The 23,253-nt window shown below is 38.2% G+C and overlaps 2 protein-coding genes and 1 pseudogene across 2 annotated transcripts; 1 reads left to right on the forward strand and 2 right to left on the reverse strand.

Annotated features, from left to right (window-relative positions):
- Positions 1–3,348: 3,348 nt before the first annotated feature.
- On the reverse strand, positions 3,349–3,807 carry LOC122666026 (protein DOWN-REGULATED IN DIF1 11-like). Its single transcript, XM_043862142.1, has one exon. It carries the CDS (start codon positions 3,805–3,807, stop codon positions 3,349–3,351), a length of 459 nt encoding a protein of 152 aa, XP_043718077.1.
- A 1,399-nt stretch (positions 3,808–5,206) lies between these two features.
- LOC122664965 lies at positions 5,207–10,241 on the forward strand (annotated as a pseudogene).
- A 2,455-nt stretch (positions 10,242–12,696) lies between these two features.
- On the reverse strand, positions 12,697–22,013 carry LOC122664966 (protein cornichon homolog 4-like). The gene is made up of 4 exons (XM_043861014.1): positions 21,792–22,013; positions 18,282–18,463; positions 13,421–13,543; positions 12,697–12,938 (listed from the first exon to the last, which is right to left on the reverse strand). The coding sequence occupies exons 1-4, from the start codon at positions 21,864–21,866 to the stop codon at positions 12,905–12,907; spliced, it is 414 nt and encodes a 137-aa protein (XP_043716949.1). The 5' UTR covers positions 21,867–22,013; the 3' UTR covers positions 12,697–12,904.
- Between the last annotated feature and the right edge of the window lie 1,240 nt (positions 22,014–23,253).

Raw genomic sequence — 23,253 nt, forward strand, 5'->3', positions numbered from 1 at the left:
TAGTGACTCTTTGCTTTTTCCCTCTCAAGAATAGGATATTTCCTTGATAAACATACCATGTTCTCAAAACATCCACTTATTGTCGTCAAATCCAAAGTACAACCATGAGGAAAATGAATGTTAAAATGTGGTATAAGGCTCAATGATAAGAGAAAAGAACTATCATATATAAAATACAAAAGGGAATAATCAAATATAAGATGGCCATATGATAGAGTTTGATCATAAAATTTGACATGTGAGTAGGGGGTCTCCTATCTATCTCTACAATAAGACACTAGCACATCATCAGCTTGGTAGCCCAAATTAGTGGGGATCTGTTGCCAAGCCTAGCAACACATCCATTTTGCCACACTTTTGGCATATAAAAATTAGTATTAATGAATTCTGATAAAAGCCTCATGTAAGGATTACATTTTAGTACTTCTTGAAAATAGTGTTATTTTTTTTAACTATTGGATCTTCATATTGCACTTGGTGCTTATCCAAACATAGGAAAAGAATTCGCTAGATTGCGTAGTCAGGAGTGCATTTTTGGAACGCAAACCAAAATTGTCCAAGTAGAAGAATGGTTCGATAAATCCAATCAATTTGTATATCAAGAAACGATTTAGCTTGACCAATCCATACTTACTTTTAATTCGTCTCGTGCAATTGAATCTCAATTTTCCTTTATTTGAGATCCAAAATACATCATATGACTTGTAAATTGTTTCAGCTTGGTAGCCCAAATTAGTGGGGATGTGTTGCTAAGTCTATCAAAATTAGTATTAATGGATTTTGTTAAAAGCCTCATGTAAGGATTACATTTTAGTATGCCTGGGCGCAAGATGGTCATTGTGCCCACCACCACGTGCCTGGGCGCAGCTTGCATTGCAGCGCAGAGAACAACGCCCCTTCTTGAAAATAGTGTTTTTTTTGGGGGTATTTTCTATTGTCCCTTCAAATTGCCCATACGTACAAATGCACCCTTAAATTTTTTATATTTCCAAATTTACCCCTACTTTCCAAACTTTATACCACTCTAGTCCAGTCCGTTAGTCTAGGATGTTAGAAACTTAGATGTTAGTTTCAGAGAATCTAATGACCGAAATGCCCTTATGATAAACCTCTTTATTCCTCTTCTTCCAGCCTTTTCTCCCATATTACGCAAGCTAGGATGCAACCCTAGCTATCTCTTCTCTCTTGGAATCGTCTATATGGGTATTTTTTCTTCAATCAACTATAATCAAACCAAATTCGACGTGGATAGGATATGTGAGGACTCTTCCTGAAACCAAAACCGTTCGTTACAATTCATTTTCATGGATCTGATAGGATTTGAGAATCGAATTAACACGGAAAAGTGATGGTGCTCTGGCACGATTATTGAATAGATTGTGATAATGAAAACGAATGTTTAATGAAAAGAAGAAGTTTCTTCTGTTTATCTGTTTTGATTATTTAATTTCAGAAACATCAGATCTGGAGGAGGAGACACCTGCGTTTACCCTTATTTTATTCGTGTTTTCTTCTGTTCTAGATTCACTGAAAAGGCCAATAAAGAAGAAAAGGCAAAGCTCAGAGCAATTGAACCCGCAACAAACCTATTAGTAAAACACGAATCCCACAATCAAATCAGAATCATTAATCAAGCAATCAAAAAGGGGAAAAAAAAAAAGGAATTCATGAAACATAATTTAGAAAAGTAAGAGAAAGCGGATAGGGTATTCAAAGCGTTAACCAGAGGGTTCTTCTCTAAGTGTTCATCCCACTTCTCTTGGCTGTTGCAGCTGACCAGCACTTCTTCTCCCATCTTGTTGTTTGATCTTAGGCGACGATGACTCAGAAAAAATTTCTCTTTCCTTTGTTTATGCTGCTATAAGTAAATAAAAGCTTGCCATAAAATGTTCCCTCACCTAGCCGTGAAGATGAAGTGCAAGAGAGGAGATCAGTTTGTACTCCAGAAGGGTTTGGAAGATGAGTTGTAGGGATGAGTGTTCTTTCACAAAGCACGATCATCTCTAACGGTCATATGTGTTAATGAGGGCAACTTGATCATTCTACCCTATGTGATAGGTAGAATGGTCTAACCATGTACAAAAAAAGCCAGACGTTTGAACAGAACGTCTTAGACTAACGGACTGGACTAGAGTGTTACAAGATTTGGAAAGTAGGAATACATTTGAAAATAATGAAAGTTTAGGGGTACATTTATATGTTTGGGCAATTTGAGGGGGGCATTAAGAAAAACCCTTATTTTTTTTAACCATTGGATCTTCATATTGCACTTGGTGCTTATCCAAACACGGTAAAAGAATTATCTAGATTACATAGTCGAGAGGGCATTTTTGAAACACAAACCAAAATTTTCCAAGTAGAAGGATGGTTCGGTAAATCCAATCAATATTGTATATCTAAGAAATGGTGTAGATTGACCAATCCATACTTACTTTTAATGCATCTCTTGCAATTGAATCTCAATTTTCCTTTATTTGAGAACCAAAATACATTGTATGACTTGTAAATTGTTTCTACAACCAAGAAATTTTTTAGGGGTATAAATGAATAGTCAAAATTCGTTTTCGTATCCATGTCCGTATTCGTTTAGCACTATCCGAATCCGTCCGAAAGCTAAACGGATGCGGATACAGATAGGCTATAGCTATCCGAAAAACTATATTTACATGTAAACGGATAAAATATCATATCCGTATCCGTGTCCGTATCCGTTTAGCACTATCCAAATCCGTTCGATAGCTAATCGGATGCGGATGCGGATATAGCACTATCCGAGTCGAATCCGATCCGTTTACAGTCCTAATTTTTTTATGGGATCCCGAGTGGGGAGGAAGGTTTATAAGTGTGTAATAAAGGAGTGATTTTGTAGTTCAAAAGAATCTATTCAAGAACAAAAACTTAAAATTTCAAAATCACCGCTACAATTTTTCTTCATGTGGTGTCCTCATAGTATCTAAGAATTTGGACTAAACATTTTGTCATTTTCATTTCTCATTTAGCTTGCTTGATGTTGTACCAAAAAAAGATGAGTCTATTACCCTCTATAAAATGAATCCTTCCATGCACCTAGTGTCATAGAAAATGAAAATATGATGCTATTTGAATCACTAGAAAAACAATTCAAGAGATACTTTCATTTTATTTGATTTATAAGGGAAATGATATGTTCACATAATTTTCTTAATTGCGATATAAATTAAATGGAATCATTAAAATCATTTGGAAAATAGTAGAAAAACTTCTTATTAGATGATGTGGAAGAAGTACTAACAAGTGGTTTTTTTCTTCATTTTATTTTTCATATTCATCCAATCCTCTCCCTTAAAAACTTTAGTTACTTGGTCTTCACTAATTGATAAGAGGGAGGGGAGGACTGACAGTATCTTTCACGCATTGGTTCCACACCTCTGGACCAGTCTTGGGAAGACCTTCGTTAAATTGTTCAAACTTTGGATAAGCTGGATCTGCATCTTCTGCAGCAATCAGTCCAAGTGCTTCAACCAATGCAATGTGGCAGTCATATCCCATTTCTACCAGTTGAAGGCAACAATCCTTGCTAACTTTGCCTTTTCCATCCAACCCTTTAATGATTTCTAGGCCACATTTGTCATCATGTATATGTTTTGTGCAAGTGTCTAGATAATGATAATATCCCGGTCGAGGTTCAGGTGGTATTGGTAGTTCCGAATCTAGTTCAGGAGCAGGAGCAGGTGTGATGTTCCTTGATGCAAGTACGGGCACAATTACCATGCCCTTGAAGGCTAAGAACACTATGATTATCATGGAGATACCATAGAAATTTGCCATCTTATTTTAATCTATTCTTTTACTATCAAAGGACAGTAAACTTTTTTTTTTAATGAATTCACCTTCCCAACGATTCCAAATTTATAGGATTCAAGTTTCTGTTAGAAACATATTAAACATGTATGTTATGAGTGAATGGGCTTCTTTATTTAATTTTTCAGTTATTCATAATTACATTTAAGATATTTAATATCATAATTCTCAAGTGACTGCATACTATATTGCTGAAAAAGCTTTTACCATGCATTTTCATTAAAAAACTTGATAAATTTTGTAACACCTAATTTTCTTTTATCACTTCTTTATGGTCTTCCGAAATGACTAAATTAATTGTAACTTTATTTGTTATTTTGAGATAAATATATAATTGAAATATCTTTTAAGGAAGAAGTTTTTTTGATCAAGCAGTCCATATAACCAAGCAATGGTTGGCTGCATAATTCTGTCATGTGGCAAAGCATTTTGTACATACTATAGAAATAAACAATGTTTATGTGAGCCTGGGCCTAGGTGTAGACCCACATAAATTATACAAGTCAAATGTATAGGTGCTAGTTTGGCCCGGTGAACTCAAGCCCGCCCAAGCCCACCCTTAGCCTGACAGGGCATGGGTTGGGCTTTTCAGCCCGTTGGCTAGGCTAATTAAAATTCCTAGCGCCAACCCTAAGATGAGGCCTAAGAAGTTCATGAAGCGAAAAAGAACTCTGTCCAAGAGTGTGGCCTAAGACAAACCCCAGCTCAACTTGGCCCTATATATATGAAGGGAAAAAGAACTCTGCCCGGGAGTGTGGCCTACACCAGCACTCCCATGAGTCTATCTCTCTTCTCCCTATATGAAAAGACACCTCTGCCCCCTTGTTATCAGAAGGAGAGAGATAGACACATAGGAGCGTTGCCGTAGGCCACACTCTCGGACAGAAAACTCTTTCCCATATATGAATATATAACATATGGGAAAAGATTGTGCATACCACCCGCATACCCAAAAACTAGCACCCACTATGTCCATCAGTCTATCTTTCTTCTCCACTTTGAAATGACCTTGCCCTTCTTGTATGATGTCCCATCTCGCTAGCTTATCGCACTCAGGTGGTGTGCCTATCCCTTTCCCATAATATATTATCATTCAGACCATACGAGACCGTCGAAAAAACAGAGTTAGTTGGGCCTTCCATAGCCCTAAAATGACAAAAATAGGGGTTGCAAGGACAATCACGACCAACCCGAACCCTGTTTGGCCCAATCAGGGTTGGGTTGGGTCAGGTAGGGCTGATCCTGTGCTGAGATGATTTTACAGTGGTGGATGAACTTTACTGCTCCTATAAATACTTCCCTCAATGAGTCAATGACCACTATTCCTGATTTCCTGTTTTTATAACGGAGTTCATTTTGGCGATAGAACACAGACAGAGCTTTGCGTGACAGAACCAGCAATGGCGACGATTAAGGCCATTAAAGCTAGGCAGATTTTCGACAGCCATGGAAACCCTACCGTCGAAGTTAGTTCATTTCATTTTCTATTTTCCCATATTAATTCATAAAATTTTCACCTATGAAACCGTTGGAATCTCTATTGACACTTGTTCCTTCAAATTTTTTTTTTTTGGGTTCAATCTTGATTTAAACAATGATTTGGTCTTCGAATCCCGATTTTAACAGTTTCTCTCGGTGTTTTGGTTGATCGATCTGAATCATTTTTTACTACCTGTGGAGATTCTTCTTTTGACGAATGTTAGACATTTTGTCCACATTATGAGTTGCTACAGGAATTGATTCTAACTGAGCTCAACTCAGCAATATCCCAATTAAATGGATTGGCTAGATGGATTTTTTTTCCCCTTTCCATTGAGCTCTATTCAAACTTCAAAGCCATACTTGTTAGTAGTACTAAGATATGCATATCTTTACACACCACTTCTCTTAGAGTCATTAAATTTTCTAAATGCAATGAAATTTTCAGGTGGACGTTACTCTTTCTGATGGAACCCTAGCTAGGGCTGCTGTTCCCAGTGGTGCTTCAACAGGTAAAGAATATATATCTTTTGGCAGCTGTTAGAACAGATTCTTTGTTATAATGTTATTTGCCTTTGGCTAAGTTCTATCTTTTTTATTTATTGATTTATAAAAGGTATCTACGAAGCTCTGGAATTGAGGGATGGAGGATCTGACTATCTCGGCAAGGGTGTCCTTAAGGTTAGTGGTGATACTAGATAACTGCATTGTATTGGAATTGGAAACATTTAACCGTGACATGATTATGCACAAGCTCAATGCAACATTCTGTGTTGTGATTATACACATTCAATTAGGTTCGGTTGGTGTCTAATTGGGTGTCCTTAAAGTCTCTTTATAATAATTCTTAAGACAGCATTTGAAGGTTGGGAATTGGGAGTTGGAGCCACTTCTTTGTTTTATCATTTTGGATCCTCACGGAAAAATGGATGTCTCAGTCTCCAGAAGGGTAAAAAGAAGCTATTTTTATGTACATATAATTCTTTGTACTCTACTGAGTCGCTCATGATGATGTTTGGTTGACTGAATGGCTCCTGAAGTTATTGATTTATGGCCATATGGGTGTGCATTTACTTAAGTTTTTTCTGAACCATTTCTTGACCAGGCTGTGGATAATGTCAATTCGATCATTGGACCTGCTTTGATCGGAAAGGTACACTCTATGCTCTGATTGTTGCCGTTGCTTTGTTTATTGGCTCAAGAGTGATTGATAACTGGCTAACTGTTTCTTCTTTCTTCCTTTCATTTTTTCCTGGGCACATCTGTAGGATCCAACGGAGCAGGTAAAACTTGACAACTTCATGGTACAAGAGCTAGATGGGACGGTTAATGAGTGGGGTTGGTGCAAACAAAAGGTTCCATCAAGTTTAAACCCTTTTTTTTTCTTCCTTAGATGTGACAATATTTATCTTTCTTTTTATTTTTCTGCCTTGTTTGTTTAATTCGCTTTCCTTCTTAACCTTTCAGCTTGGTGCAAATGCTATATTGGCTGTATCACTTGCTATCTGTAAAGCAGGTGCTAGTGTGAAAAAGATCCCCCTCTACCAAGTATCTGTCACTGGGGTAGTACTTGTTCATTGACATGGCATGTTTACTATGTGTCTCACTGTTGTCCTGTCTCCATACTGCAGCACATTGCTAATCTTGCTGGGAACAAAACCTTAGTGTTGCCTGTACCTGCATTCAATGTCATCAATGGTGGTTCTCATGCAGGCAACAAACTGGCAATGCAGGTAGTACTGGAATGGGCAATCTGTTCTAGTTTATAGTGCTGTTATTCTGTTGATTTATTTTGATAAATCCATGTTTTATTTCTCTCTCTTAATGAATTATTTTTCACTCCCTCTTCTGTAGGAGTTTATGATTCTTCCTGTTGGGGCGTCTTCTTTTAAGGAAGCAATGAAGATGGGTGTAGAAGTTTATCATCACTTAAAGGTAGGTGTTTCATTATTCCAATTGCTATATGAATTATTAAACCAGAACTCATTGATGAAACAAGTTTCTATGCACTGTTTTAACAGGCTGTAATTAAGAAAACATATGGTCAAGATGCCACCAATGTTGGTGATGAGGGTGGCTTTGCCCCTAACATTCAGGTTTGCAAATGTCATACTTTCCTCTCTTTCTTCTCTCTCCCCCCCCCCCCCCCGAAGGTATGGATTGCCATTTTGAGAAAAATGAAGGCTTCGGAAATTTGTCTAAACATAACCTTTGATGGATGTTATAAGTTTAACATGGAAGGGTCTATCTACGTTCTTCACCCATTAGGTAGTTCAAAAAAGCTTCCTTTAAATAAGAATGTAGCTTATGAAATTGATCATTTGCAAGAGATAGTAGTGATGCCCCTCTGGAGTCACTCTCCATGGTCTCAACTCTTTACAACTTGAATCAACTTAGCAATGCCATGATTTCCATCTATTTTAGGCTGGCTACAATACTACATAAGTGCCCAGACCAACCTTAAATATACAACTGTGAAAATTTAAGTCTATAACCCCAAACAGTAAGACATGAACAAAGTAGAGAGTAAATAAAATAACTAAGCCAGTCCATCATAATGCATATCAAATGTTTGTGTGACATGCTGGAAAACAAAGAGGGTCTTGAGTTGCTAAAGACAGCTATAGCAAAAGCTGGATACACTGGCAAAGTATGTTTCCTTTTGCAACTACATATTTTTCCACAGTTTTAACCATTCGTTCCGCAAGTGTTTGACCACTTATTCTGTAAGTGCTGCTTGCTGAATTTCTGGGTTTTTATTGACTTCTGATTTCTACAGGTAGTGATTGGGATGGATGTTGCTGCATCAGAGTTCTATGACAACTAGGACAAGACTTATGATTTGAATTTCAAAGAGGAGGTAAGAAAATAACATTACATTTAAGTCTCCAACCAACCCCAAATCTACTTAGTTGTTGAAAATTGAAAATCATTAAGTCTAGCAAATACTTAACTCATTTTCATGGACAGAAAGCACTCTGGAACTCTCAAATTGAGATTCAGTTTAATGTCTGACTATTATCCTATGTTGGGCCTCTATCCCATTTTCCACACAATCAGATCAAGGTTTGGTTGGGGGTCCAATTATTATTGTATGGCTGAGCCTCTTTTCTTTTTTAATAAATTTATTTTTGCATCCTAAACCTCGTATTGTTCTATTCATTAAATGAAAAAATTGGTGGAATATGTAGTCAATAACAGATGATTCTACCTCATGCAGAACAATGATGGATCCCAGAAAATATCGGGTGACAGTTTGAAAAATGTTTACAAGTCCTTTGTGAGTGATTACCCAATTGTATCCATAGAGAATCCATTTGATCAGGATGACTGGGAGCATTATGCTAAGATGACATCTGAAATTGGCCAACAAGTACAGATTGTTGGGGATGACCTTCTTGTCACCAACCCCAAGGTACGTAGCTGTATGCCAACTATTAAAAATCCAAAAGTGCATGGTCGTGATTCTGATCTCCACATTCTTTGTGATGGCTACAGCGTGTTGAGAAGGCAATCAAGGAGAAAACCTGCAATGCCCTTCTGTTGAAGATAATATCCCTGTGTTTTCTCTACATGGATTACGCATTGCTTTCAGCCATTATATGTGATCTGGTGGTTCATTAGTTTCTTTTTTTCCATTGACACTTTCAGTATCTACTTATAATTCCAGATTGTCCCATTGTAAATACTTCCATGCGTAGATGCAGTAATATAGGAAGTAGGAGTCACAAAGATTTTTTTTTCAATTCTTCATATCCCTTCATTGGTCTATGGGTTTTGATTGTTCGATAGTGTTGCATCCTGCTATGTGAAGTGGTGATTATAGGATGTTATACATAACCTGGGGAATTTGGATCATCCTTGAAAAAACAGAAAATATCAACCGATGCTATTCTATTTTTATTTGCTGGTCCAGGTTAATCAAATTGGTTCCGTCACTGAGAGTATTGAAGCTGTCAAAATGTCCAAACGTGCAGGCTGGGGTGTAATGGCAAGCCACCGAAGGTTCGTCATGTGCTCAGTAGTTTATTGTGTATTTACTATGTGAAACACTGGCTGATCCTGTTCTTTTTGTTCACTATAGTGGTGAAACTGAGGATACTTTCATTGCGGATCTTTCAGTTGGTTTGGCAACAGTACGCTTCTCTGCTCTCCCCCCTTCTCTTTTTTTTCTTGAACTAGTCGCTTGTTTCCTCCAAGTGCATGCTTCATGTGAAGGAGTACATTGTTGTGCATCTTGCTGGAGCAGGATCAGGGTTCTTCATACCATGAAATTGCATAGTATCTTGAACTTAGTGCATGTGTTGAAACAGGGCCAGATCACGACTGGGGCTCCTTGCAGATCAGAACGCCTTGCTAAATACAACCAGGTAAGCTTTCAGTTCCACATTATCACTAAATGATTTATTGTCTTTTGTCTGTTGTATACGTTCGCTGTCCATATGTTTCTATACCAGGATTTTTCAAAATATCAAAAGAAATTTCTTTGAACAGCATGTCATAGAAGTTGCCCAATGGTCATCCTAACTCTTTGAATTAAAGTGTGGAGGCTAGGATTATCATATATGGGATGATTGCTGCTGTCCAATATTAGTACTAATAGTGAATGTTCCTCATTGATCACATTTTCCATGGTTATGGGTGGTGTCATTTGCACAACCTATCACTAAGTATAGCTGAGTTGGAACCAATATATCTTGGCCTACATTTTTGTGTACATCGAAGCAGTTGCTGATGTTTCGGTATTCTCTGGCATGCAGATCCTTAGGGTTGAAGAAGAACTTGGGGCAGCGGCAATCTATGCGGGAGCTAAGTTCTGAGCACCAGTGGAACCATACTAAATGCTGATTGTTCAGAAATCATCTGCATGAGAAGTTTGGTGTTAAGAAGCTCTCCTTTGGTGGAAATTATTGTCGTTGGTAGGGAGGTCCTCTGAGGTCCATTTTTGTAGAATGTCACTGATGCACATTCCGATCTATATATATTGTTTTTATAGTTTAAAAAAAAATTTGGGTAAGGAAAAAAAAAAGTATTTTCATCCTTTCTTTGATTGGTACTTCGAAGATCCTAGTTGTTTGGACCCTCCACTGTTGTTCCTTACATGGGTTTTGAACGCTAGACGACCCTACTCGGTGGAGATCAAATCTACTGGTGGCCTGATGGGTAAGTGGTAATAGGTACTATGATTGACGTGCATATCACCAGTCATTGTTCAGTAGTAGGGCGATATTTTAATTATCAAAGTTTAGGCATGGATAGTAAGATTGATTCCAGCTATTGGTAATTTAAGATGGCAATTTGCATTGAATAATCATGGTTGTCTGGATTGTTGAGGATCCAAAAAGCAATAGGGGAGAGAAACTGTATCATTCATGGGGAAAGAGAACGTCACCCGTGCCAGACACGTCATCCCTGCACAATGACATTAGGGTGCATGAAATGACCGATGAATCCCCTGAAACTTTGGGAATGATCAAGGGTATGGCAATCATTTTGTACGCCTCTATATCAAGATGCAGGGGTGGTGTGTCTGACATGACCGGGTGGCGTTCTTTCTCCTATGTTTAAAATAATTAAAAAAATGCCTTAAAAGATGACAATCTTTTTCCCGGATTAAAAAATAAACATGGATATGTTTTAGAAGAGTGAATAAATTAGTATACATGCAAAGTACTATTTTAAGTATACCTATAAGGGATAAAGTTAAAATCCCACCCCATGTGTCTGGGCATAGGCTAGATGTGCTCCGGACAGAGAACATTCGTAGATCAGTTTCACCATCACCGCTGTTGCTGTTGTGCCTGCCACCAATCTTCCTTGACCGAACTATAAACGAATAAAGAAAAAGAAGGGTATGAGTGCAACGCAGGTTCTCGTGCAAGAACCACTCTCGTTGGCCTGAGCCACACAGATAGAATCCATCGGGAACCTGAGCCAGCCTAGAGTAGTATGGGTCAGTAGAGTTTCTCTATCACTGCTGTTGCCATTGTGGCTGCCTCCAATCTTCTTCAGCTACCGATGCCACTGCTGTGGCGGTGAAGTGGAGGGCAGCGGCTCCTATTTTATCTGTTTGCAGGTGTCTTGGTTGTCTCAACAGTAACGATCCGTATCGACCTGTCTCGGGTTGTCTATACAGTTCAATCCCAGCTTTTTTTTAACACTGTAGCATTTCATTTCATATAGTATCAAATCGACATCTAGTAACACGATACATATCGATACTATATACCATGCCTCTAGCATAGACTAGATCCCATCGAACCATTATTGTGAAAATTTAACGAAGCTTTGTTGTCTCCATCATAATACCTTAATTGTTTCTACCATTATTCAAAATTTTGAATTTTCCTGAAGGCTCGACGAAACCGACAAAACACTGGGTTTTCCATGGTACCAAAACACACAAAACTGGATGAAAATCCAATAGCCCAAAACTTACAGCTGTAGTCTCTGGATTCAGAAGAATGCAGCTTATTTGAAAGAAGAAAAAGAAATTCAGAAGAGTGCAACAAATAGGGACGTGATGTTACATGGGATAGGTGTAAGAATCACTGGAATGGTAATTTGGGGGTTGACAAATTATAATGGTCTTCAACCTGAGGTATAGTATCTGGAACACTAAAGATTTGCTCTATTCAATCCATCCGAAGAAAAAAAAATTCCAATTCAGCAGTTCTGCACCCCTAACTGGGTCCTTCATCTCTTAACTTCTTCCCCCAACCCCCAGGCTGAGCACGTGCATGCACACACACACACAAACATAAACACACACAAATTACTGTGAAGCCTCATATGCTGGAAAGAACTCCAGTACACCCAATTTTAAATGATTCCGTCATTCCATACAAAGAAATGAAAGTTGAGAATCAAGGGAGTCATTGATGTAACATGCAAAGGTAAAGCTCTTTGTAAAACGTTTCTGCAATTTGCCATCAATTTAATAGGAGCTGGACAGATGCTTGCAACCCTAATGTACTGTGGGAATTCTCTTAAATATGGCTTCTTTGCCTCCCCCACTCCAACCCCCACCCCCCCCCCCCCCAACCAAAAAAAAAAATGATAAATACAACCTTGAAATGAACAACAGTATGTCAAACAAATGAACAGAAATTAAGGGAATACATCACTAGAGTACAGCAATTTAGGAACATCAGAATACAGAGAACAATCCAGACCGAGTTAAAACCACCTACTTCATATAAGATGCATCATCGGGTGTTAGCCAGTGGGAGGGACCTGGCACAGAAACCCTACAGTAAGTCCATAGTAGTAAAGTAGTGTACAAGTATGAAATTTATGAGATTCTTTAAACATCACCCATAAGCAAACCACTAGTTGAATGTTCCAGAAAAGAGTCAATTCCTAGGTTATCCATTATATGTTGAAATTTCAGATCACCTTTTCTACATTATAGAAAATTCAAGAGGAGGTTCGCCAACAAAATGGGTTGTGATACTCCAGCACGGCTTTGCTAAAATCCAGCATTATACTATATATTACTTAAAAGAATGCAGCAATTCAAATGCACTTAATACTTACAGTGGGAGCATTCCCAAGGATAACGAAACCAAGCAACAACACCAGATTACTCATCATCTTCCAAAACACTATAAATCATCCTACAATGAATATATCAAAAGGTTACGACAATTTTAAATAAGGCAAAAGCGTATCTGGTCAGGCATGTCACAAAGGGTATTTGTGCACAGGTAAGTTTTGCCACATGTCAGGGTTAATTGGAAATTCTGACCATTAGATGTGTAGGCAATAGGTAATGGTCTGGATGGGTCATATGTAAAATTTCACACCCAAACTCACTCATTTACCCTCCAATGGAATGGTGTGCCCTCCCCTGTATGTCCATGCAACCCCTTACTGAGTCATTAATTTTTCAATGCATTATTTTTCCACTTAGCAAACTCCGATTGGGCTGAAAAATTAACATGTGAGCAGTGTCCAAATTTCAGCCCCATCTGGACATTGCCAAGTGGCAAAAGCAGGTCCTTGACCAGAAATTTTTCTCAACGTGCTCATCTAAGTGGACTCAAAAGAAAATAATTATTTCAAATAATACTTTAAATAGGATGTCTCATCACAATACCAGAATAAAGTTAGGCAGAGAAGGATAATAGCGTATGCCAGCTTAATAAGCCGTAGCTTCTTTTCCCAGTTGAGCATGTTGAAGATCTCGGTAATGTCTACAAAATGCTGCTTCCGTGTGTAGCTAATCATGGACACAGAAAATTTAGCTCAGGGTGAGTAGCCTTCTTCAAATTCTACAAAGTTAACTTCACACAATGAATGAACGGATTAGAAATCTGATTAAGAATTCACATGCAACCAAATGGATTATTTCTTGTTACACTAAGTTCATTACTGGTGTAGATGATGCAGTCCAGTTCGAGAAGAAGGATCAGAACCAGCCCATGGTTCTGCTGGTTCTGTTTTGGTAATGTCAACATGGCTGGATGTCAACCAGCTTATTCCTAGCATGTGTGGGTCCTGGTTTGAATCAAACATGCTTTTAGAAGATCAGATATTACATGGGCCGCCTTAGTTAGAAGATTGAGTGCTGATGGTAGTTAGGGTTGTAAACGGATCGGATTCAGCTCGGATAGTGCTATATCCGCATCCCCATCCGATTAGCTATTGGACGGATTCGGATAGTGCTAAACGGCTATGGACACGGATACAGATCTGATATTTTATCTGTTTACATGTAAATATAGCTTTTCGGATAGCTATAGCCTATCCGTATCCGCATCCGTTTAGCTTTCGGACGGATTCGAATAGTGCTAAACGGATACGGAAACGGATTTCGGCTATTCATTTACACCCCTAATGGTAGTTTCTATTTTTGCTGTGGAATATTCTGTTGGACTATTATGTGGGGATTGAAGATCTGTTGGAACATTGCTTGAAGATCTGCTGGAATATTCTCCTAGTGAACAACCTTTTATTCTAGTTTCTATTTTGTAATAGATTCTTAGTAGTTACTAGTACTTACTATTTTGATCATATCCTTTCTATGTAATCGCAATAACATCTTCCTTTTAGAAAAGTTGCTATTTTAGTACTTTCCCACACAGAGAGTTACATATTTTGTAATCCAGCCTTCATTATTATAAATACAAGTAAAGGGAGAACCCTCCCCCCCCCCCCCCAATCGATTTTTGGCTATACTATTTTGTGTCTTCTTCATTGTGAAGTTGATGGCTACTGTGGTGAAGCAACAACAACTCCAAGATAGAGAATCCTTGGATTGGGGCTGGTGGTGATGCCTTTCCCGCAGGCCTTGGTGGTGAAGCCAGGTCATATCCCCCCTTCCTCCTCCTACTCTTTCCTTTTTTTTTTACTGTTCTGTCAGTTCCAGCAAGTAACTTCTAATGTAAGACCAGTCCTGAACTAGGTCATTAAGAACCAACCTCACAGTAAGATAAATTTATAATTACTTTACAGCATATAAACCAGTACCAGAAACTAACAGTACACCTAACAGCAAGGCGTTTCAACTCGTAGAACTCTTGACAACTTGTAACAGTACTAAGGGATGACACTTATCCACTGGCTAACAAATATCATCTGTATTTTGTCCATCGCAGACAGGAGAATAGACAGAATACCAGGGAAACAAACAGTAACAGATATAGCAACCAAGTCTGTCTGATGGGACAGATATCCGAATAGAAGGTAGGTCTTTAAGAGTTGAATAATCCTTCAAAACCTCAGCCCAATCCGATGGTTAGATGCTGAGATATAAAAGTAATTCAGAAATAGCAACTCACAACAACTGCCACATCAGCCATCAGATCAGTCTGGAATTACTGTCGAAGGAAGGCCTATGGATGAGTATTACAGTACTAAAAGATGGGCTGCAACTGATGAATGGATCTGCAATTCGTTGGAATTGAAGATATAAGCAGGAGAACTCCAAACAGTAGATGCCGTAGGATGTATTCTAGTTTCTCCATCCAGAACTTGATGTAGCAGCACAGGACAGCCTTCTTAAGAACCAACAGCAACTTCCAGCAGCAGTAATAGGACTTTGAATGTGCTTCAGATGTGGATTATAACACAGAAGAATAAAATAAGAATTAAAAGAATCGACGGATGGAGGAAGAAGGGGAAGGGATATGACCAAAGCCTCTCACCAATGGCCTTGGTCTGTCTCTCACAGACCTTGGTATCTCACCATGCTGAATCACACAGCAAAAGCAAATCTTTCTTTTTTTAAACTCCGAATCGTGGGCAATAGGAGCCCCTCTCCTTTATTTATAATCAAATATCATCAATTACAAAAAAAATAAAAATAGTAGCTCTCAATGGGTGGGGAGATTGCTTGGCTGCCAATAAAAATGGAAAAAGAAACTAACTTCAGAATATAAACCTATTGGAAAATAGAAAGTCCTACCTATCTAGCTATTGACTCAATAGCCATACAAGTAAATAGAAAGTACAGAAATACAAACTAAGATATAATATCCTAACAAATATCGGCATTATCTCCTCCATTATTTAGTAACTACTGAAGATATTAGTAGCTCCCAAATCCTTCCACGCAAGCTGGCTCCATATGGCACACACTAGGTCTACATGAACAGTAACCGCAATTGGTTGGATGGATTGAGGGATATAATCCTGTCAATTTTCTGCCTAATGTTCTCAGTTTTGGTTCATTGCTGGTTTTCTAGTGTTTATTTCTTCACCCAAGTAAAATCTCATCAGTAATTTTTCACACACAATCTTCAATGCCATACATCTGAGTTTTCTTCATCCGTTTTGTCTTCTGCCAACAACACACATGGGAGTGGTGGACATGGCTACCACTCAAGTTTTAGTCTAATTCACAAAGTAGAGGGCTAACAGCTATTTGAAGCATTCATGAGTCGCTTCAGCTACACTGTCAAAGAGGGAAGTTTTTGAATCAATATTTTCAATCAACACACTGCTGACCTTGGAAATTTTTGAGAAGGGGGAGGTTTCAAGCTGGCCAGAAGATGTTCTTTGTGTTAAAAGAAGAAATGAAGCTGCCCTGCCCTATTTATTCCTTTGCAATGCTGCAGATATTGTTTTAACTGCTTTCGAGCTCTTTCATTGGTTGAAAGGCCAGCAAAGAGATATATGATGATTTTGCAATGGTCTCAAATAATCTTTGAGTTCTAGAGGATTTATTTTGTGCAGGCTGGTTCAAGTTGCAATAACTTGGGGATCATGTAAAGAAAAATGAAATTGAAGAGTGAAGAGATAAAGTACAAGAACTTCCAAAGATTTGTTGTGATATTGGAACATTTCTTATTAATCCGCTTTTTCTTCTAAATATCACCTTTGGGAATGGTTAATGGTCTCCAGCTTCAAAGAGGCTGCATGCTGATCATGTATATGTTTTGCATATACTGTAAGGGTTGAGGATTTTTAACATCCTATGCAGTAATATAAAATTTTTATATTGATGCAGATCCCCCACCCCCTCCCGAAAAAAAGAAAAAGAAAAAAAAAAAGAACTAGCATATGTAGCAGCATAGGGCTTGCATGATAACACTTCTGTTTTTGGGCTTTGATTCTGTTTCAGAAATAAGTTTTGGTATGTCTGTTTCTGGGCCAAATTTCTGGACAAAAAAATGCGTTGGATAACATGTAGTAATTTCTATTTTTGGGTCATAAAAGAAACAGAAAAGCGTTTGACAAAAAAAAAACATTAGTAAGAGGACAAACAACCTAATCTAAGGAAGCAAATAGAGAAAGAATATGAGACAGAAGAGAAGAAGAGAGGAGAAGCAAATAAGAGAGAAAACAACAGAACCCATGGAAAACACCAGAATTTAACCCATGGAAAATACCAGAATTTGATTCTGGAACCAGCCTGTGAAGCCAATCAAGAACCATCCATCAACAGATGTTATTGCATAGGTGATCCAGAAATTGGCATCATTGGTGGGAGGAAGTACATTAGCGGAAGGAAGAGTTCAAGCAGTCCACCTCATCGTTTTTTCTGTAAGTGGAAAGTTGAAAGCAGCGCCCAATCTCAGGCAACAAGCGAGTGATGCCAGCAGCTGTACATAGATCGAACTCAGGGATGCAAGGATTTGGATTTTGGACAGATCTGGGTCGAGTCTGAGAGTGGAAAGGGTTTTGACATTGAGTTTGTGGGTGACCTTCTGTGAAGAAGAAATTTCTGCCATACATGCTTTAGCCGTGAGTGAGAATGGAACTTAAAATGAGAGAGAGACACGCTGGAGTCTCGTGGAGCCTTATTTTTCCGTCTTATTTCTGGAATAGAGAAGTTCCTAAAAGGAGCTTCTTCTTTTTTATTTCTCAGCTACATTTTTGTCCTGGTTCATTCCCAGGAACAAAAAATGAACCAGAATTGACAAACAGATTTCTACTATTTTCTTGTTCCCAGGAACAAAAAAATAGAGAAATAGGGAAATAGAAGTGTTATCATGCAGGCCCATACTTTACAAAATCCTAAAGTTCATTATTGATGACATACAGCTTTGTCAACAATCCATATGTAAAGGAGACCTAGCACCTGACAGGAGAATGGAAGAAGCTATCCTTTCCCCTCTGTCCGAATCATAACATCAATCCATATAGTTTGTAACGACCAACTAGTTTGCTCTAGAGAGTATATAAATCTGGCCAGATGTTATAAAATTTAACCAGTCAATATAGACCTTTACCCCATTACCCTTAGCTACAGTTCTTCTTGCTATTGGAAAGGATTCAACATACTTGGATGATTTTAACCATTAGCATGATTAGGTTTTAGCCTGTAGATTGATTGACATCCATAAAAAAGGCTAATAACAATTCCTTGATGCTTCCCACATTAATGGTAAATTTACTACACTTTTTACCAGAATCCTCAGAGAAAGACACATTTTAATTTTATGCATGTCTGATAATTCAAAATTATATCATATTGAAAAGTGGTGGATTTATGAGCAAGAAAATGGACTTACATTCTGACATTATAGTAAAGGTACGGAATACACAACAGAAACATAAACCAGTGCCCTGTTATGAGGAAAAGGACCGACAGGACTCCTTGCGTGACAAACTCCGGCAAAACCACGCTGTTTATCCGTCTTGCTGAATCATAAGGGTTGATATAATCAAACTCTAGGTCTGCTAAACAAATGAGCTGCAAACAAATATTTTTAAGTGTCAGATTGTAAGTTTCTCCTGTGTGGTAAAAAGAGTGGACTGAAAAATAAGGCCACAAAACAGCCAGTGCTTAACAAAATGTATAGAGCCTCCTGATCCTTGAATACATATAAAAGGAGGTTTCTTATTCAATGCACTTCCATTATTTACAAACATTCTGGAAATTTCCATGTTGAATTATAATTGAATAAAGGAAAATAATAGAATTAAGCATACACTCCATGAGAAAAATTATGCACATGTCTCTCCTAAAGGACCATCTTTTAAAGGACAAGAAGCCACACAAGCAAGGCCGACAGTCAAAATTCAAAAGCATCATCCAATTTGACACCTTCCACTAATGTACCTCTGACCTTGAGTCAATTCAGAATTTGCTTTATGCTGATGTCCTAATGCTCGCCTGGCTGCCAAAGAGGAGTTATCTTATAAACTCATGAATCTTCTAAATCAGCGGGAGAGATTTCTAAGACAAAAGTTGAGGATCACTTGGCTGCAACTTGATGATTCAAATCTGAAGAATGCAACCAGATCATCGTTGTGGTGTATGTTGATGATATAATTTTTTGGGGGTTACAATGATGAGTTATGCAATGATTTTGCTACTAAGATGCAAAAGGAATTTAAAATACCCATAATAGGTGAGCTTTCTTATTTTCTTGGTTTGCAAGTGTATCAGTTGAAAGATTATATTTTCATTTTACAAATCAAGTACGTGAAGGAAATATTAAAAAATTTTACTACTTGAGGATTGCAAGCCAGTTAGCACCGGGGGGGGGGGGGGGTTCACTGCAAATACTACCTTGGCTCATTATTGCCGAGATAATCCATCGCACAATGCATGCAGTTTTTGATAGACAGAAGAATCATGGTATACATTTTCGTGCACTAGCTAAAGCGTTACGTATGTACAGTGAAGATCATATTCACCGGTACTGTAATAGGTAAACTTGAAGGGGAAAGAGAAATCACCTTGGGCTTCGTTGGTTTACTATATGATGATGACCTTGTTACAAACTTCTTACTATGACAAATGCACTACGTATATGATGCCAAGAATAGTCCAATTTGATATCCCCCTTCAATTCGAATTAGCAAAAGCAATATCTCCTTGCATAATATGGATTCCAAGCATTCATGATCTTGCTCTAATAGCTCCGAATAAATCAAATACATGCATTAAAAAACAAAGAATTCTTATCCCACAACAACGAAACCACTTTTCCACTCCTCCACATACTAGGGGATTTCACTTGAAAAAGGAAAATGTTCCATATTAATGGATTCAGGAACCCATGGTATAGGCAACCAAAAATTGAAGTATAATGCGCCCCATGGTGGATGATACAGACCAATCAACTTTCCTAATGCTAAAGTATTAGCATTAAAGCATTTCAAACTCTTAAAGTACTAATGGTAGAACCCAAGTTTCAAACTCCACCTAAAAATAGAGAACCCAGTTACAATTAAAATTTTCAACTCAACTAAAGAACCGTAATGACATTGCCGCTGGGGAGATGGATCATAGCTCAGAATGTCCCATCCAATCTGCTTTGAAAAGGAACGTAATGATTCTATATTTTAGTATTTTCTGATAAGTATATCATTTTTAAAGAACTTCTCATAATGACCTAACGAAAATATGGCTTTGGTCAAATGGTCATTGATATGTTGTATTGCTCCTACCCTGTTGGTTGGGCTTCCTAGATTAAGTGCTTTATTGATCACTCCAATGTCCAATCCATTGTCATCACAGAAAAAGAGAGTCACAAAAGGAAATGGTTATAGTAAGAGGTCTCAATCAATACAATCCTTGAATCAGAATCCATGAAAACAATGCACTTCCCCATTTGAACTGAAGGAAAGAGACAATTCCCATAAGTGGCCTATGTTAGGTTGTGAGCTGCTCCTCAAGTACTCTGAATATTACGGATAGAGAACCAGATTTGAAATCAAATTCAAATCTCAAACTTGATCACGAGATAAGAGTGACACGGTTGTAACAACCTCTCACACTCTCCCGTTATCAAGTTTGAGATTTGAATTTGAATTCAAATTTGGTTCTCTATCCGTAACACTGAATAAATGCTGTTATGTATGTCTCGAATTCTTGGACCCGTTTTCGAAGAATGACCCGCTCCGACATTTTTTGTGGCGACCCGAATGGAACTTTTTTCTGAGACCTGTGATGGTAGCAAAGAGCTTAGGCCTAGCCCATCACTAATCTCGTGGTGCGGGGGCAAAGGCCCCGCGGTATGGTTCAACCCGACCCGATGGATCGACCCGGATCCGATGGAGGAGTATTTATGTTCCTTACCCACTTTATTGTAAAGATAGAGTAAGATTTGGGGTTTTCACTCTAGGGTTTCTGAGAGAGAGCAGCAGCACCAATTTGTGTGTTCTTGAGAGTTCCATTGTAATCTTTTCTCCGATTTGCATAGTGAATCATCTTCGTCTTCTCCCGTGGATGTAGCACACCATACTGGTGTGTGAACCACGTTATATCTCTGTGTTCTTTTGAGTTGTTCTTGTTTCTTTTCGTGATTTTGGTTGGTGTTTGCTATAACAAATGCTAACTTTTACTCTAGCAAATATGGCACTCACACAAGATCATGTTAATTGATGAATATTAATGTCACCCTAATTAAAATTTTGCCACAGAGCGTCATCCTTTAAGCTGAAAGCCACATCAAATTCTTCTAAGTGATTTAGCCAACCTGTCACGCTCCCACCAAACCTGAAGCATGCCCTAATGGATATTAAAATTTTGAAAATCCACTCTTAATTCATAGTATACGCATTGGATGTGTGATGCATCTGGCATGTCTTATATGACTCAAGTAAGTATACACGATTGTTCGCCACTGCCGCGGTTGACAAGTGATGTTTTTACCTCTTTGCACAAAAACTAATAAAGCTAGCAGTCGGAACTATTAACTTCTAAATTTTTCGTCTTCCTGATTTTTCTGGTATCTGAGCCAAAATTATAGTCTTCAATTTTCACTAAACAGGATAAATCGCAAACAGAGTAGAGTCAACTAGGATATCTGGAACACTACTTAACACTACTTTCTGATGCATCTAATTATATAAACAGCAAACAAAAGCACAAAAAATACAGAAAAAACAAATTCTTGATGTAAGAAACTCGAAAATTTCCATTCATCATCAGTAGACTGATCGACCTTCAAGAGACAGGAGACGGAAATATATGTACAAGAAAGAAATAATCCTGAATAAGAGATCCTACGGAAAATTCAACAAAAAAAAAAGAAAGAATTATTTCTTTTCCTGGGTTATGGGTTGACCTGGTAGACGATAAGGCAAACCAGACCGATTAGAAGGAAAAAGAACAAGAGCCATGAAAGAAAAGCTCCGTACATGCCTCCTGCCTCCTTCCCTCTTTCGTGTTTTTCCCCTTTTAATTCTAGAAGACCATGTGAGGAGCCCTTCAAGCTTCAAGTTCCACCCTTCTTCTCTGTACTAGTCTGCGTGTCCGACGGCCGAACCACTTCACGACAACCTTCGAACCTCTCTCTCTCTCTCTCTATATGCCACACCACCTCTAATCCAAAGAACGCCCGGTGCGTAATGTGCCCGTCCTCACTTTTTGACTTTGCCGAATGGGCACGATTGGTACCATGAGGAAAGGTGAAAGGCCGGAAAAGGCCTTTCCCCATCCCCACTCCCACAAGGATTCTCAGTTCTTAGGTGGCCCATTTAATTGTGCTACGTTGATGTACTGTGATACTTTTTTTTTTTAATAGTATTGAGAAAATTATTCAAAAACAAATTTATTAAGTAGGGAAGGAGAGGGTTAAACATGTCCAAAAAATTATAAGGGGAGGGGAGGAGCACTGATTTGATAGGTTTGATAAATCAAAACTTATTTTTGAATAGGGAGAATGTTCTCTGTGATGCAGTGCAGGCTGTGCCCAGGCACATGGGCCTGCCATCCAGGCAGGTAGGTTGGTCATTGCACCCACCTCCATGTGCCTAAGCGTAGCCTGTGCTGCGGCATAGAGAACAGCACCCCTTTTGAATAATATGTTTCTACTAAAAAAAACTTATTTTTGAATAATTTTATAGTCTTTTCTCTATAATATTCGACCTTAACAAATCACTTGACTTGATGGCCATCTGGACCGTCAAGTTAATGAAGGAAGAGAATTCTTATTGCATGGCTCATTTTACCACATGAAGAATTCGTTTTGGTCATTCCAATTGGGTCTTGTATGGGCTTGTGATTTATCTAATCTACGTAAATGATGGGCCATGGGATCCTTGTTACCCCTTCCCCCATCCCAAAAAAATATAAAATCCTAGAGAAGCTACAGGAAAAAAATCTTATGACGTTAACAAATCACCTGACTTGATGTTCATCTGGATCGTCAAGTTAATGAATAAAAAGGATCCTTGTTATCCCCCATAAGCGTTGAGATTCAGATCCTCTCCACCGTGCATCGGACCAACATTGGCAGTTAGGAGATAACGTTACACGGACCAACGTTGATGCATGCTGGAGAGGATCTAGAATCCTCCTCTAATACTTAATCGGTCAACCTCCCATAAAGGTTGACAGTTACAAAAGATAACGTTATCCCACAATGTTTTAATGCCTAAGAAATAGAAAACAAAGAATCGCAAGTGTAATTGTAATATAGACTTGATCAATTGAGTCAATAAGAAATTATCTTAGAGTTAACCGATGAGTCATAAATATGTTCCAAAATTGTTTGATCATCACAATAAATGTAAGCAATAATATCA

Source organism: Telopea speciosissima, chromosome 6 (assembly GCF_018873765.1).
Source record: "Telopea speciosissima isolate NSW1024214 ecotype Mountain lineage chromosome 6, Tspe_v1, whole genome shotgun sequence".
Classification (NCBI taxonomy): domain Eukaryota; kingdom Viridiplantae; phylum Streptophyta; class Magnoliopsida; order Proteales; family Proteaceae; genus Telopea; species Telopea speciosissima.